Raw genomic sequence first — 16,444 nt, 5'->3', positions numbered from 1 at the left:
ACTAATCTAATATTATTACTAAGAATTCAAGATTCTTATTAAGTAACTTATAATTATAACTTAAGAATGTTAATTTGATTAGTGATTCACTCATCAATCAACACTAAGGTTATGAATGGTGTATAAACTAGATTGATAAAAAAAAATAAAAAAAAATAAAAAAAATTCAAAAATTAATAATAAATTAATTAATAAATATTTTTCCGACATAAAAATAAGAACGGAAACGAGCCCAATCCGTAATTAACAACATTTTTTGTATATCATCTCGACATATTCTAAGGTTATGAATATATATGATATTGTATATTGAAGTAGACTTTAAATGAATTAATAGATACTATATATATCAATAATACGAGTGTTCTGTACTGGTGACCATTCGAAAAGAACTTCAAGGTTAAGCGTGCTTGACTTAGAGCACAACTAAGGTGGGTGACCGACTGGGAAGTTCGTCTAAATTATGCAATACTGTATAAATACCGAAATAAATTGTGGATATACAATAAAATAAATAAATAAATAAAATAAATAAATAAAAAAAATAAAATAAAAAAAATAAATTAAAAAATATTACCGAGGGCAAATGCCGTCGGTAATTACCGACGGCATTTTGCCCTCGGTAATATCGTGAACAACTCCGGCGTGTGCGCCACCACCGTCCGGTGGAAATTACCGACGGTGATCTCGCCGCCGCTAATTACCGACGGCAAACGCCGTCGGTAATTTTCCGGCAAGTCTCCGCCGTTCAACGGCGGTATTTAACGGCGGAAATGCCGGCGGCTTCGCCGCCGTTAATTGCCGGCGGCGGCCGATCGCCGTCGGTAATGGCGTTGCCGATGAACCGTTTAGCGACGGCGAGTTGCCGCCGGTAACGCCGCCGGTAACACTATTTATCGGCGGCCGTCTTTTTTTGTAGTGAAAATTAGCTTAAATGAATCAAGAGCCAATTTCAATCAAGTAAACATGGAGATTAATTAGTCTCACTACCAGAAATTGCGGCTCCAACGAACGAAAAAACGGTCGTTAGACCCACTTTTTTAGCGACCGTATGATGCGGTCGTTAGGCTTGGTCGCAACTGGAATAGTGTTTTCTTGTAGTGTCTTACTATTTTTATCTATTAAAGATAATTCTTGAAAGTAAACGATCCCTTAATCCAATATATTGTTTTGTTGGAAAAGTAGCATATAAATATATGCATTCAAATTAAATTACTATATTACGCTTTTACATCTTTTTCTTACCAATTGTAATGGAAAAAAAAAGGAAATTAAAAAGTCGCAATAGTTTTGAAGAAAGTGAATAATCCAAAATTGATTATTCCATGCAATTCAAGAGGAGTACATTAATGAATTAATGAGAAGCAACCACACATGAAAACGTAGGTACGAACAAAAGTTACAAGAAAATTAAAGAATTGAAGTCCAAAAATATTCAAACATGCACCAAAACAAATGATAAATTAATCAGTTGAGAAAACGGCACTGCTTCCTGATCTCACCCTGCTTCCCGGTGAGAACCTCAATGCCGCCCATTTTCACCATCGCCGCCGCAAACTTCTTCGCCCACACACCATTATTCCTCGCATTCTCCGCCACCAGCCCCGCCGTCAGGGGGCTGCTCTGCAGCACCTGATCCGACGTCAGAAGCCCGCGATTCGCCTTCAGCCCCACGTAGTACTTGTTGTCCAAACAATCCGGCGTGATCGGATCGAGATCCACGGTGGGGTCCACCGCCGCCGCATTGCCGGCGGAAGCAGGCCTAGGGCTAGGGCACTTCCCCTTCAACAAGGCGGCGTATTTCGGGTCCATCGACGGGTCCGCCGCCGGGTAGAGGCGGCTGGAGAAGGAGCTGCAGTGCGAGATTCCGACGGAGTGGGCGCCGGAGAGGGTCACCATCTCGTCGAGGGAGAGGCCCTTGGCGGCGAAGTTGTCTCTCAGGGAGGTGGCGTTGAAGAACGGCGGCGGCAGGCTGAGGAGGGGCTCGCTCGCGGAGGAGACTCTGCCGTCGCGGCGGCCGGAGGGGACGGCGTAGTGTATGTTGCCGAGCTTGGCTGAGCTGTCGCGGGCGGCGAAGGCGAGGACGTCGGCGCAGGAGACGGTCTTGGGGCAGCGGAGCTCGAGCTCGGCTTTTGCGGCGTCGATCACTTCGAAGCCTCGGAGGCTTCCCTTGTTTGGTATGCTTTCCTTTTCCGACGTCGGCCCGTCCAGCAGCACCGATGCATCGCATCCCTATGAGAAAATGAGCGATAAGAAAAGATGAAATGATTTTATTGCATTATTTTTTCATCTCATGTTCTTTAGGGTAATATTTGTATTCTATGATAATATTATTATGAATTAAAGCGAAAATGAGAGGAAAAAATCTGTATGCATGACAAAAGAAATCTATGTTTAGGGAAAATTATCCACATAAGACAATATATGAAAAAAGTAGGAAAAATGTGAAAAAATATACTTCCTCCGTCCACAAAAAATAATACTACTAATAAGGGACGGTATGAATTTTAATAAAAATTGTTATTGTATTGTGAGTGGAGAAAATGTTCTACTTAAAAAATAGTATTTATAATGATAATTAATCGTATTGTGAGTAGAGAATGAGATCCATTATGTGATAAGTAGATAGTTTCTAAAAATAGAAATAGACTAATTTTGTGGACATCCCACAATGGCAAAAAAAACTATTTTTTGTGGACGGAGGGAGTATATATTTTTCATTCTTTCCATCAAAGAGAGCTCTTATATAAATGAAAAATATGAGAAAATATTATGACATGATAATTAATATATACTCCTTCTGTCCCCCCAAAAATACGAGGTGTGGTGCACGAATTTTAGAAAATATTAAGTGAGACGGTGAGTATGTGTGAGTGGAGAAGAGGTCCCACTTTGTGGAGTTCGAAGGTTTTTTAGGATAGTAACTTAGGTTGATTTGGAAATTAAGACAAAAACTTTTGAACTTGTAAAAATAGGACACTAATTTGTTTTTAGAGTAAAATGGGACACTAATTAATGAGTATTGCACCCGCAGGACATTTCTCGGCCAATTATCGGCCGAGAAATGTCCTATTTTTACGACGCTTATTAATTAGTGTCCTATTTTACTCTAAAAAAAATTACTATCCTATTTTTACAAGTCCAAAAGTTTTTGTCCTAATTTTCAAATCAACATAAGTTACTGTCCTAAAAAATCCTCTTACTCCACTTTGTGTGAGTAGATTGTGGTTCGAAAATGGAGAGTTAATGTTTTTAGGCATACTACAATGACAAATTATGCATGTTTTTAGGGGACAAATAAATAAACGAGGAAAAAGGAGTTGTCTAAATTTATTTTCCACTTTGTCTGAGGAAAATTATTCAATTTACAAAACACGTGGAAATGATGGAAAATGAGCAATAATATAAGATTTTCACCATTTTCCATCAAAGTAAACGCGCCCTTAGTAAAATTAAGACGATAATGCTCACGTTGGGTGTGTAGGATATATAATACTAACGTACCCTGACGAAGCAGTCGTGGAAATGCAGGCGGATGAGGCCGGCCGCGAGGCCGGGGTTGCGCGAGGCGAACTTGTTGACGTGTTTTTGGACAATGGCTTCGGCAAGTGGGCAAGAATATCTGTAGAAGCCCACTGTGAGTGGCGCAGAGGAAACGGCGGAGACAAAGACGAGGAAGCAAGAGAGCATCACTGCTGCCATGATTGAGAAAGAACCCATTCTTGATGATATATATGTGTGATTGTGAAAGAAATATGGAGGTGATGATGGATTTATTGAGTAGAGGTGATGGTGAATTTATATAGGGGGATTCATGCAAGTGATTATGTTAGGACGTGTGTCCAAGTAAGCAACTTGCAATTCTTATATGCATGCTATGGAGAAAACGAGTTTTTTTTTATGTGCTATATATATGTAGGTCATTTTTTATGGTCGATTTTGTAATTTTCAAATTATATAAGATGGGGTATATATATTTGTCAACACGGTTTTGTTATCTTCCATTTTGAATCTAGTGTGAGGTCTAACTGAAAAATATACTCCCTCCGTTCCATTACAAATGTTTCATTAATTTTGAACATGAAGATTAAGAAATATGTAGAAAGTAGATAAATTGGGTTAGTAGAAATTATTTATATATTAGATATAGAGAGAAAATATATTGCCAAAAAAAGAATGAGATATTTATAATGAGACATTTCATTGTAAAAAGTGGGACATTTGTAATCAGTGGCGGATCCAGGGGGCTAGGGGGGGCTAGAGCCCCCCCCCCAAATTTTGAATTTTTTTTTATATAAATTTTAAATATAGAAATTAAAAATAATAATAAACTAAATACTCTGTTAAGAAATACAAACGGGACAGACTGAAAGCTAGCACTAATAATAAACTAAATACTCTATTAATATTTTAGGTTGTTGATCTAACAATACAAGAGCTAAACACTCGGTTTTCCGAAGCTAGCACTAATTTGCTTAGATGCATGGCGTGTCTTGATCCGAGAAATAATTTCTCCCAATTCAACATTGATCAACTTTGGGCCAGGTGATTATTTATTATTTCCACAATTACTAGCTCGGGTTCGCCAAGTGTCTATTCGTAGATTATTTGTAATGTAATAGACATGGTAATGAATGAAACTATTGTAGGTTTTTATTATTGTTGTTGATCTAATGACAAAAAAACAATTATTTATTAATTACTATATATTATATCCCAAAATTTTTTTCCGAGGGCTACCGCCCCCGAATCCCCGTGCAAGTTCAGCCCCCCCCAACAAAATTCCTGGATCCGCCCCTGTTTGTAATGGAACGGAAGAAGTATCGAACAAATTAACAACTCACATACGAGGTGAGTGAGACTCAATGGGTTCATGATGTTGAATATCAAAGAATGGGATGTATCTTTCTTTTTCGAGTAAGTGGAGAGCATTATCATTGCATTATTGTAATATGCAATTAAGGCAAGTGGAATAATATTGTATAAAGAATAACTGGTTGCAAATTTTTAATCTATTCCTCTTTGATATTCTCTTTTTCCCTTAAAAATATTGATTTGCCAACATAAAGTCAAAATTATCAACCTTTGAATGGTTAGGTGCACGTATCGCAACAAAAACAAATATTTTGAAGGGACACTAAATAAAAAATTGAACTTAGATTACATATATTCTTTATTTGATTAATAATGTGCTTTAAAAGGAAATAAACTTGTGTATCTAGATCAGATCTATGGGACAATATCTCTACGTGACAGAGAGGGCCAGATTTTTGCTGTTACACCCCATTAAATTTGATTATATTGGCCAAAAATCAAAAGGAACAAGATAACATTGAGGCAATCATACAACAAATTTCATATATTTATTTATGTTAAATAACTTCCCAAAGACCAACACTCAGAGATGGGAAGCAATACAATAAGATTCTGAATGTATTTTTGCAAACTGAAAATATATAGAACACCAAATTGAAGAGCTTGAACTAAATCTTGACCTAAAGGTGAAGGTAAAGGTACATATACCAAAATCATTTCCCAATCTCCTCTACAAAAAGAATACAACTTAAATACAGTCTAATTGTCTCATATTGTGTAGCATCCCGCATAAAAACTACAAGGCGCAAGTGCCAAAGGTAAACATATACTCTCAACAGTGGTTTCCCGTAGGAGCATCGATGAGTCGGAAATACTTGCACACACAACCTGAACATCATACGACGAAAGAGTTGAATTAAACAAACGATAAAGAAAGATAGAAAGAGGGCAATGCTATGAGAAAGCCGATCAACAACAGCCCTTATGTGGATTTTACATAGCCGGAAATTCTATAAGGTGTGTTGCTAGATCTCGAGACGAAAGTTTCTTATAGCAGCTGGATTCTGGAAAGAGTAAGTTGCACTTGAAAGATGATCTTTACCACTGTCGATTCTGAATACATGCTGCATTGCACATTTACGCCTAAAGAGAAAAGGTCAATAGCATTTACCATCAGTTTCCTCCCTTCTGCTTGAGAGTGATCTTGTCACCCAAGCTCAGCGCAATTCCCTGAGTCTTGCTCCGTATCCTAATATATCCATTCAGCTTCTCATCCGCCTGCTTCTCAACGCTGACATTTACCAAAGCGTCCTCCCCGAATACACTCTTTGCATACAAATTAGCAGCCAAGAATCCACAGTCACCATCTAAAGCAGAACTGGGGATGACCATGCAAACACAATAAAGGTATTATGAGCCACCAGCCAGATTTTCACTAGCGAAATAGAGTAAAATATAACCGATGTCGATACAAGACTGATTGTTGAATAAAAACAAATTGAAGAACATATTTATCTTTGTTGGATATTATATTGGGCTTGTATTTCCTGGATCAGATAGAAAGGACTGCATTGTCTGATTGAAATGGATATAATCATGTTCAAATAATTTCAATAAAAGCCAACCCAATTGCTCAACACCTCTCTAACAAAAAAGTCATCATCAACGAAAATAAGATCGTGCGTCTGATAGCAGGGTTGTCAATTCAGCCAGTATTGATATCGGCAACAGCTCAATCAAATTACCCTCTTAAGCAGTGCCAAATTCTGAATTATAGCAGCAGAAAACAAATCGGAGACCATAAAATTACTTACGAGGGAGTTAGGCATCTCATGTTGGTTGATTTGATAATATGATCAAGGAATTCTTTTTCATTTGTTATTGTGGTGTTTACAGCAACCTGCAACAAATAAAGAGAAGGAACCAATTATATCACAATAAAAAAATATGATTGCAAAAGGAAAACAGACGAAAGATAGACAAAATGTGTTAACAATACCTTGTTTTCCCATTCAAATTCTGCCCACATGGTCCTAAAAGCAGTATCACTACAAACAGCTGGAGATATGTAGTCCATGATATCAATATGGATATCATTGAGTACAACAACAGTTCGCTCGAGCACATTTGATGTCTCATAGACAATATTTCCAAATATGACTCCAGTTTCAGTAGAGGAAACCTTAATGTTTGCTTTTATTTGCTTGCTTGATTCAGGGGCCAAAGTATAATTCTGAGGACGCTCAACCAGTTTGAGATCACCCATTGTAGCTAGCTCTAAACACAAGTTCTGAAGGGTTTCTTTTGTTCTATTGATAATTGTGACATCCAGGACAATATCGTAATGATGAACTGTCACATAAGCTTCCGCATATACTGGATCACTAAATCCTGTGAGTTGAATGATGCGATTGAGTTTATTTGCATCATCTGCATCCTTAACAAATTCCCCAGTAGCACGTTTTAAATCATCTTGGACCTCATCTTCTAGCTCCAGCTGGCTCATCCCCTGGAATTTACACAATAGTGTTAAGACGTAAACAGCTTATCCAAAATCAACTACACGGAACAAGCAACATATTGTATTGTAGCAAAGTCATAGTGAGTGACACCTATGCTCTTGCCAGTATAGAAAAGTCCAGTACCAGCATATTTGCACGGTAATATAACTACATGAAACTAGTAACCATATGCATTCAGAAATTTAAGAACCAGTATAAAGAAATTGACGACATATAGAATGGGTTTATTCCAATATATGCACATAGAGAGACTACGTAAAGAGAGCTTACAGATGAACTCATACCAACAATTATGCAGCATTGCATGAATAAAGAGACACAAGCAAACAAAGACACACAAAAAAGTAAGTAGTGGAACAAAACAAAGTGTGCACAGCAAACTCTTGTACAGACTACAAAATAAACATATAGAACATGAAAAATGCATCTTTTTACCTTTCTGCTCTTCAAATGGTAGAAATCAATAAGGTCATCAGGTTGTGAATGAGTAACCTGAGCCTTAGCTTTATTTTCTTCAGTTTCACGAAGCTGTTTATCAGATAGCATTTTGACAAAACTCTCGCGGCAAGTCTTCAGCCAAATCTTCCTCACAGCATCCCCTGTGTTACACAGCAATCTTATACAAAGAACAATCCTGTCATAAGAGTCATTATCAATTGGGTGCGGCAGAACTGAAGATTGCCCGAGCTGTAGCATGGAGACCATAATCAACAAGGCATTGCTTGAAGCTTTGTTCACTTCAACCTTTGAAGGTTGAACCTCCTCCAGTCTTAGACAGAGTTTTGCTAGGGTGCAGGCAATAACTGCCCCAAGGAAAAAGTCACCAGTCAGAAGAAGAGATCTCAAGTTCCCAGTGGTCAAAGATCCTTGAACTACAGCTGGAGCAGAGAAAGCAGTCTCAGAGGCAGCACTTTGAGTTGCATAAGTACCATCGGCAAGGATAGCCGGTCTTCTAGATGAAACAGTGATCGAGGAAGCCTGCTGGGGTTTCTTTGAAGAATCAGCAGCTTCCTCATTTTCGGAGATTGAAAAAAAGGGCAAATCCCCAAGACACTGCTTTATGGTTGAAATAGCACTCTCAACTTCAGAAAGAGATAAGGAATACTCTCCAATAATCCAAAGAGCACAGGAACAAACTCTAGCTGCTCTAATTTGATAAAAGGTATCCAGAAGCCTGGTGACAATAGAAACCCTTAACTTAGGGTTGGTTTCAATTATCTCTCTAACAAAAATGACAACATCCATTGCAGAGGCAATATTGTTGTCTCCCAGGAAATCCATCAACAAATGGACCACTGTACTTGCCACTTCAGGGAACTTTATAGCACAAGAATGGATTGCTTGAATGAGCATTTGGCGATACTCCCCGTTCTTCTCAAGCTCCCCACTTTGAGTTTTCATGACTTCTTTCTTCAGAGTAAGAACCACCTCAGTGACATTGCGAGGGGTAATCAGTTCTAGAACAATATCAAGTGTTTTCCTTCGGATATCGAGGTTTGGGCTAGACAGTGCCCTAAGGACATCCATTATCAAGTCAACCATAAGATCATGGTGGGAAGACTTGAGCTCATTCAGGCGATCAAGCAAAATGAGCTTAACATTATTATCACTCTGGGAAAGAAGAAGCTGGCAATATGTGTTGGCTGCAGCTCTAATAGCAGTTGGAGCAGAAGACAACGAAACAAGGGTTCCAGCACACTCATAGACAACAGCAGCTGAAGGAGCATTCAATAAAGATATGATGATCTTAATATATTTCCCCTTTTCAGCCTTGTTTGTCCTACAAACTTTCCGGATCAGCTCCAAAACAACCATCTGCATTAGCTCACCCCAATCTGATACTCTGTCGACATTGGTCAACAGGTAGTTAATAGCACGGTCCTGTGCACAGTTAAAAAGCATCAGAAATGCATTCCTCTTAGTTGACTGATCCTGCTCTGTCAAGAGAAACTTCTCAATAGTCTCTGGTGCATCAACCAAGAACTGCTCACCGTTTGGGAGTTTGTAAATTGATGATATAGCAGAAATGGCATTTCTCCTAACATAAGGGTGTCTATGCTCCAAGTTTGCGAGGATGGATGGTATCAATGGTTCGATGATATCCACTTCATTGAGCCGGCAAAGGAACCTCAGGGTGACACCCCGGATATATTCATTAGGATGGATAAGATTATTCCTAAGATTCTGGCAGATTAAGATCATTTCTGGTAATACACGTCCCTTTCCATCAGTCTTGTCAATGATTTCCAAATAAAGCAGGAGAAGTTTCTGAACGGTGTGGTCTTCAGAGGGTAACACATATCTCACGATAGTGATGAAAAGCTGAGGCAGGGTTTCACCATTTAGCAAAAGCATGATAGCATTTTTCATGGCATCAATCTTAGCTGGAACATCATTCCCTTCAAGTGCTTCCTTGATCTCATTCGCAAGGGCCGGGGTGCCCTTGTCAAAATGTACGAGCAAAGAACACGTCTTCTCCATTTGGCACTGGCTATCTGGTATAATCACGCTCAATTGTTCAATTAATTAATAACAAGACCTTCAACAATATTTTATGCATGAAATATATTTCAAGTGTAATGATCATTCAGCCTTCTGAATTGACTTAATGCATAAGTAGAGAAAGTAAACTACGGCATTTTCAGATGTTGGTTCAATCTAGCTCACTACGGAGCAACTAGTGTGTTCAATCAAGTGCAATTCATCTCCACATCCACAGTTGATAGAGGATCTATAGAAATAAGAACCTAACACTGGCAATCTGAAAAGTTATTTACAACCTAGAAAAAGGGAGAAGATAATTGCCCGAGCAAATGCACCATACAAGCAGTATCAGTATCAGAAACACAAACCATAATCAGGAAACTATTGAACCAATAAAGTTGACTAACATAAATTTCAGAGATGCATAATCCATTAGCATATCAGAACACACTAGCACACGCCCCCACCATTTTAACCCGTAAATTGAATCTCCAAGTAACATAAAATGCAAAAGAAAAAATCATCAACCTCATCGCATAGATCCATTATTGTTTGTTCACGCATCAACAAACATATCCAAACACAGTACACAAACACGGAATCAAATCGGCGGCTAATAGAGTCGATAATTAAGTACCAAACTAAGAAATTGTTAGAAGAACTGAAAAAATCGCAGAGAAAGGCGGAAATGGCAGGCAATTCAGATCTAGAACGAACAAGATGGAAGAATCGAACGGAACGAGATGGAAACCAAGTTACCGAGTAATGGATCGGAGACGGGCGATGGCGAATGGGGTTTTCGCTCAGAAGGAATGAGCAATCACAAATCACTGCTGAGTTCTCAGATCTGCGGCACTCTCTCTCTCTCTCTCTCCTCTCTATCTCTCTCTCTCTCTCTCTCGTTTCTATTTTCTTTAGTGCATCATCGCGTTTCTATTTGCGATACTAAAAAAAATGAAAGCCGCTTAAGTAGAGTTTTATTTATTTTATGGCCCCCATATTCTTTTACACAATACATTTTGGTACTCAAAGAATTATGCATACAAACCTTTACCCAATTCCAAAAGGTTACTACAATCTACAATAAAATGTTTCAACGGTGACATGATTTTTTATAAATAGTGGCATTTATAAATATAATTAAATAAAATTGTGATATTTATGATTGGTTAGCTATTCTACGTTTCACAAATATAAAGGTATGTCACTGAATTTAGTGATATTCAAAGGTGTAACTATTTTTGTGACATGTAAAAGTGTAATATTTTTGTAACATGTGAATTAATTCATAACTATTTTTTATGATAAAACAGAATTTATAATTAGTTGTTTGAAAAAATGATTTTAGTAATAGTTAAAATAATATAATAATATTTGTATGTGCAAATGTAAAAATATTTATGAGCGTGTGCGCAACACATTCACATACACATGGGGCAAAAATATATTGTTACATCTATCTATAACAAAAGTATTTTGTGACATTTGTAAATGTAACAAATTTACTTACATTTTTATGTATAATCGAAATATATACATATTGGAAACACAAAACCTAATCTCAATTACTGTTCAAAGTGATATTACTGATCACGCGGGGTGCGACGGATGTATAATCTAAAGGCTACAGTGTTTTTGGTGCGGACTTCACCTCTTTTGCGGGCCTGAAAGATTATTGAGATAGCCTATCAAATAGACAGAAATTGTGAGAAATATTATCTATCTAACCTAATAATCCCTATCAAACACCTTTGTGATTAACTATACACCATCAAATGTCACTATTTTTTATGACACGTATAACAACTACCAAACCTCATGCACGTTATTAGTGCAAACTTTTGTTGTAGTGCAAAAAAAAAAAAAACTATCCATTATACTAAACATCTAAAAAGAGTGAAAATGATGAAAATTATAATATATGTTGTACACCCTTTTTCATCAAAGAGACCACACCCTTATTTGTCTTGTATTAATTGTGAATGCGAACAGCATATAGTGTGAGAAAACAAGACAAACACCATAGGAGACAATTCAGAGCCAAACCAATCTTCCACTAAATCCAAATCTGATGGTTACAAATTAATCATCAAGCTAAGCCATGCATCAAGAATGAAATGAATGAATGAATAAATGTAGGCTGCCGTAGCTAGCTAGCTAATTCTATATATATGTATCCTAGATCGATATTCCCTGGTGTGAAAACAAATAGTAGCTACTAGCTAGCTAGCAACAAATTAGGAGAAAAAGAAAAGAAAATGAAGATGACCAATTTAATTTGTTGAAAACCCCAATTAAATAAACTAAAATGGAGGTAGCAAGGTGTGTGCAGCTACATGGTTCCATTATTGGGTATGGCTAGGCAAGTAGCATACAATTGATCATGCTCCTCCTTTGGTTTGAGCTGCGGCTCCCCTCCATATCGGAAGGGAGGCATGCAAGACGGGGACGACGACGGCATCGGCATGGGCATCGACATGGGCATGGGCATGGGCATTGGCATGGGCATATACTCGGGGTAGAGCTTGGAGTAGGCAAGGGCAGAGGCGTAAGGCATGGAGTGGAAGGGAGGGAAGCTGGGGAGTGGATAAGGCGAAGAAGCTCCGAAGCTGAGATCTCCTCCGCTAGAGTAGTTGAACATTGGCTTTCTGTCCAAGTAATCTTGAACCAGCTGCTGCTTGCCTGCTGCTGCTGCTCTTGATGGCGGCGCCGGATTCGCCGCCGCCGCGTCCGAGTTGATGCCGCTTTTGCCCGAAGGAACCGCGTGTGTGTGCTTGCCCTCGTAGGTTGTGATCACCGATTTTATGTCGTTGGCGGCCCTCTCTACATGCTTTCTCACTGGGCAATTTGCCGTCGTGCACTTGTAGTAGCTCCTGATTCATTAAACATATCCATACAACATCAATATATGCATGCATGCATATCGACGATCAACTAATGTGGCTGTGCATGTGTTTTTTACTGATAGAGTTCATGTATTCACTATAAAAGAAAACTATAAAAATTACTCATTTTGAGCTTGAAATGACAAAGTTATTCTTACTTAAATCGTGAACTTTGTTCGATGTACTCGACCAATACAAGTCGAACAGTAGTGGGAAATGCACTAATGCTCGACTACTACGAATCGAGCATTAGTATATTATGGTGAATAAATTAATGTTCGGCATGCTCTGACCTCTGTGAATCGAACATCAGTGATAAATGTACCAATGCTCGATATGTTCGATTCGCGAGTCGAGCATCAGTGGTCGAACATTTTTAGAATATCCACTAATGCTCGACATACTCGATCATTGAGTGTCGAGCACTTGAACATCACTACAAAATGAATTAATTATTAATGTACGACATATATAAGAGTAAAAAAAAATCCTAAATTATAGTAATTTATATATTTTGTGAAAATAGGTTTTTTTTAATTTTATCCTTCAAAATTGTACCTAGTATCTCATTTTTACCCTTTTAGTTATGACTTAAAAAAGTCATTCAAAATATTATCTTTTTCTCCTTTAATTTTTTTGATCATATGTTTACTAGAGATAAAAAGACGATAAAATATTAAAAAATATTTTCACATGCAAAGGATAATATCATCCAACATTGAAAAGAAAATAAACGAATAGGAGGTGCCCGAGAAAATATTCTATCTTATTTTTATCATAATAAATATGTGAAAATGGTGAAAAAAGAATGAACATATATTTTTGCTCTCCTTTTTCATCCGATCGGATTTGCATATATTAATAATACCTGGGATTTGGATTTCCTTTGACGACTTTCTGGCCGTATTTTCTCCAGCGATAACCGTCTTCAAGAATGTCGATCTCGCTCTCTAACTGCACAACCACTTTAGGTTCCCGTGCGGTGGATCGCGGCACAGCCGCCATCGTCATCTCACTATCTCTCTTCCTACAAAACCAATACAACAGTCACAATGATATATACTCACTCCGTATCACAAAACATGAACATATTGTCTTTTCGGGCCGTCTCACAAAAACATGAACATTTCTATTTTGGTACACTATCCCACCAAAATCCTTTTACTTTTCATCTCTATTTTTATAAAGTGAGACCCCTTGTTCACTCACAATACACTTTATCTAACATTTATTAAAATCCGTGCCACTTACAAATGTTCATATATTTATGCAAAATTGTTCCAGTACCTTTTCTTGGCGGCCTCAGCTTCAACATCGGGCACTTCACGGTCGGGAGGATCGGGGAAGTCGTGATTAGATGAAGAGGCAGCGGTGAGCGTGGAGGATGATAGTGATGAAACATCGTCGACGACGTCGATCGGCATCTGCTTGGGCTGGGGGTGATTGTGAGTGCCCTTGTACACAATCTCGGCGATGTGGCCGTCGTGGGAGCGCTCCACCTTCTTGGTGACGGGGCAGTTTGCGTTGGTGCATTTGTAGTAGCTTCGTGGGTACTCGCTTCCCTTCACGTGTTTCTGCCCGTATTTCCGCCAGTAGAATCCGTCTTCGGAATTTATCATCTTGCTCACTTCTTTCTGCGCATTCTTCTTCTCAATATCATCCAACATCATCACTTCACTGCTCTCTACATAGTCCTTGTTTCCATGTTCAAACTCCTGCATGCCCATCATACCTAATTTATTCAACTAAACTAAATCATACATTTTGGCTTAGTTAACACAACTTTTATATTCATTCTCTCATGATACGTTTGGTTTGGTAGATGTGATAGATAAGATTGATATATAAGATTAGATGAGTGATTAAATAATTCACCCAACTTTTATTATTATTATTTTCAAAAAAAAAAATTATTTAGATCCGCCTGGTCATGAAATCTCGATAAAAATCTAGTTTGATCATGATTAAATTCCTAGATTTTATCTAGTCTGGTCATGATTAAATTCCTAGATCGCCAATGTATGTATCTACCTATTCTGAAAAATAAAACTTAAAAAAATACTCACTTTTACAAAATATATAGATTATATTCATTTAGGATTTTTTTTTCCAATCTATATGCCGAGCATTAGTGTATTTTACACTGATGATGGTGTAGTATATCGTGTTAGTGTGTTTTGTGCTTGACATTAATATATCGTGTTAGTGTGTTTTGTGCTTGACATTAATATATCGTGTTAGTGTGTTTTGTGCTGATACTCGACTCGCAATATGGTGGAGTATGTCGAGCATTTTCTAAGAATGCTTGAGCAGTGGTGCATTTACCACTAATGCTAGATTTACAGAGGTCGAGCATGTCGAGCATTAATTTATTTACCACAAAAGCGTTAATGTGGGCGAACATATGAAACGTCACTGAGAATGAGTACAAACTACCATTAACCCTTTCTTTAAAAAAGCCAATTCATATGTTTAATCTCAAACTCAAAATTTTAAAAATGTACCTTATAATTACTATCGGACATCGAATTGGTTTCTGATGAGCAAGTCTTCTTCCCGTTGCTAGCGCTAGTGATCTTCAGTTGCCGCAAGCCCTCATGCATCGGTAAAGGATGAAATGTTCCCGTTGTCGGAGACATTTGTGCCTATATTGAAATGCAAGGCAAATTAATTAATTGCTAATTAATTATGCAAAAAGAGAGCGAGTGAAGTAATAATATCCACCTCAGCATTCGGCAGCATGACCGGAGAATCGAGCAGCGCCGACGGGCTGAGGCCCGGCGGCACGGTGAAATACGGCGGCGGACATAGAGCCGCCGCGTTCACACTGGAAGCATTGAAACCACACTTGGCGGCGCGTCGCTCTGCAATACTGGCGCCGGCTCTCTTCTCGGCGATGGTGATCGAAATTGGATTGCTATTAATGGAATCAAATTCTTCCTCCTCCTTGATGAACGGAGCCATGGATGTGGATCTTAATTAATCAACGATCAATACATAATCAACAAATCTTCATGCCTTGAATTGATATACAATATGATTACACAGTATCAATCTACGAAATTGAAGCCCTAATTAGTTAGGGTTCTTCAATTACAGATCGGATTGATACTGTGATTGCATGTCGTGGATGATTGACCTTGGACAGAAAGAAAACTAAACCACTATGAAATTATGTTCAACAACTCAACTCCACTCTCTAACAAGCCTTCACTTTGGATATATATACAAAAAGTTAAAGCTAGCTATCTGTTTTTTTATTATTATTAAAATTTTATTTAATCAAATAATGAGGTGTGTGTATGTGCGTACAATGTGATAGATTGGTTTAATTGGTTAGTTACATGAGCATGCTTATCCGTACACTTATCGTTAAGATAATTAAAATATATAGAAATAAATGTAACTAAGAAATTAAGTTGAGATAAACATTACTTTAATGTGAAGAAATTAAGTTGAGAATGCTATGGTTTGCCAAGAAATATGCTTGGAGATTTGATAGGTGAGATCCGTAAAAGGAGGGGAAGGCAAATATGTTAGCCACATGTCGACTCAACCTTCTAGTTTGTAGATTTGTTAAACTTAAACTAATTAATTAAGTATATCATAATTACAGTTAACATATAATATATGGGAACAAGATGAGGGGAATCGATAATATGACTTGAGCTGAAACTAAAATTTCAAGAAGTTATCATCAATTATTTGTGTTGATAAATTTTGAAGATACTCGGCATT

General features: G+C 37.8%; 4 protein-coding genes across 5 annotated transcripts in view; all 4 read right to left on the bottom strand.

Annotated features, from left to right (window-relative positions):
- LOC131016908 (uncharacterized) overlaps window positions 1-16,444 on the bottom strand; it is a 1,184,262-nt gene that overhangs the window by 763,292 nt on the left and 404,526 nt on the right. The gene's annotated exons all lie outside the window — the stretch shown is intronic.
- Window positions 1,289-3,785, bottom strand: LOC131016920 (peroxidase 5-like). The gene is made up of 2 exons (XM_057945723.1): window positions 3,505-3,785; window positions 1,289-2,232 (listed from the first exon to the last, which is right to left on the bottom strand). The coding sequence occupies exons 1-2, from the start codon at window positions 3,718-3,720 to the stop codon at window positions 1,468-1,470; spliced, it is 981 nt and encodes a 326-aa protein (XP_057801706.1). The 5' UTR covers window positions 3,721-3,785; the 3' UTR covers window positions 1,289-1,467.
- LOC131016799 (coatomer subunit beta-1-like) lies at window positions 5,470-10,763 on the bottom strand. 2 transcript variants are annotated; one of them, XM_057945540.1, is made up of 6 exons: window positions 10,581-10,763; window positions 7,773-9,832; window positions 6,815-7,324; window positions 6,630-6,715; window positions 5,987-6,193; window positions 5,470-5,703 (listed from the first exon to the last, which is right to left on the bottom strand). In XM_057945540.1, the coding sequence occupies exons 2-5, from the start codon at window positions 9,816-9,818 to the stop codon at window positions 5,989-5,991; spliced, it is 2,847 nt and encodes a 948-aa protein (XP_057801523.1). In that variant the 5' UTR covers window positions 9,819-9,832; window positions 10,581-10,763; the 3' UTR covers window positions 5,470-5,703; window positions 5,987-5,988. The 2 variants fall into 2 exon arrangements, with proteins under 2 accessions (XP_057801523.1, XP_057801524.1); XM_057945541.1 differs by having other exon boundaries at window positions 5,470-6,193; window positions 10,581-10,760.
- LOC131016863 (probable WRKY transcription factor 26) lies at window positions 11,855-15,917 on the bottom strand. The gene is made up of 5 exons (XM_057945641.1): window positions 15,431-15,917; window positions 15,211-15,351; window positions 13,994-14,421; window positions 13,575-13,733; window positions 11,855-12,694 (listed from the first exon to the last, which is right to left on the bottom strand). The coding sequence occupies exons 1-5, from the start codon at window positions 15,668-15,670 to the stop codon at window positions 12,154-12,156; spliced, it is 1,509 nt and encodes a 502-aa protein (XP_057801624.1). The 5' UTR covers window positions 15,671-15,917; the 3' UTR covers window positions 11,855-12,153.

This window comes from Salvia miltiorrhiza, chromosome 3 (assembly GCF_028751815.1).
Source record: "Salvia miltiorrhiza cultivar Shanhuang (shh) chromosome 3, IMPLAD_Smil_shh, whole genome shotgun sequence".
NCBI lineage: Eukaryota > Viridiplantae > Streptophyta > Magnoliopsida > Lamiales > Lamiaceae > Salvia > Salvia miltiorrhiza.
This window is presented reverse-complemented; position numbering and strand designations above follow the sequence as displayed.

Coding starts and splice junctions, on each gene's coding strand:
- LOC131016920 (XM_057945723.1), bottom strand. CDS start 3,720: ATGGGTTCTTTCTCAATCATGGCAGCAGTGATGCTCTCTTGCTTCCTC. Junction 2,233..3,504: donor TCCACGACTGCTTCGTCAGG/GTACGTTAGTAT, acceptor ATTTTCTCATAG/GGATGCGATGCATCGGTGCT.
- LOC131016799 (XM_057945540.1), bottom strand. CDS start 9,818: ATGGAGAAGACGTGTTCTTTGCTCGTACATTTTGACAAGGGCACCCCG. Junction 6,716..6,814: donor AATTTGAATGGGAAAACAAG/GTATTGTTAACA, acceptor TATTTGTTGCAG/GTTGCTGTAAACACCACAAT. Junction 6,194..6,629: donor ATGAGATGCCTAACTCCCTC/GTAAGTAATTTT, acceptor GGTCATCCCCAG/TTCTGCTTTAGATGGTGACT.
- LOC131016863 (XM_057945641.1), bottom strand. CDS start 15,670: ATGGCTCCGTTCATCAAGGAGGAGGAAGAATTTGATTCCATTAATAGC. Junction 15,352..15,430: donor TCATGCTGCCGAATGCTGAG/GTGGATATTATT, acceptor ATTTCAATATAG/GCACAAATGTCTCCGACAAC. Junction 12,695..13,574: donor AAAGGAAATCCAAATCCCAG/GTATTATTAATA, acceptor TTAATGAATCAG/GAGCTACTACAAGTGCACGA.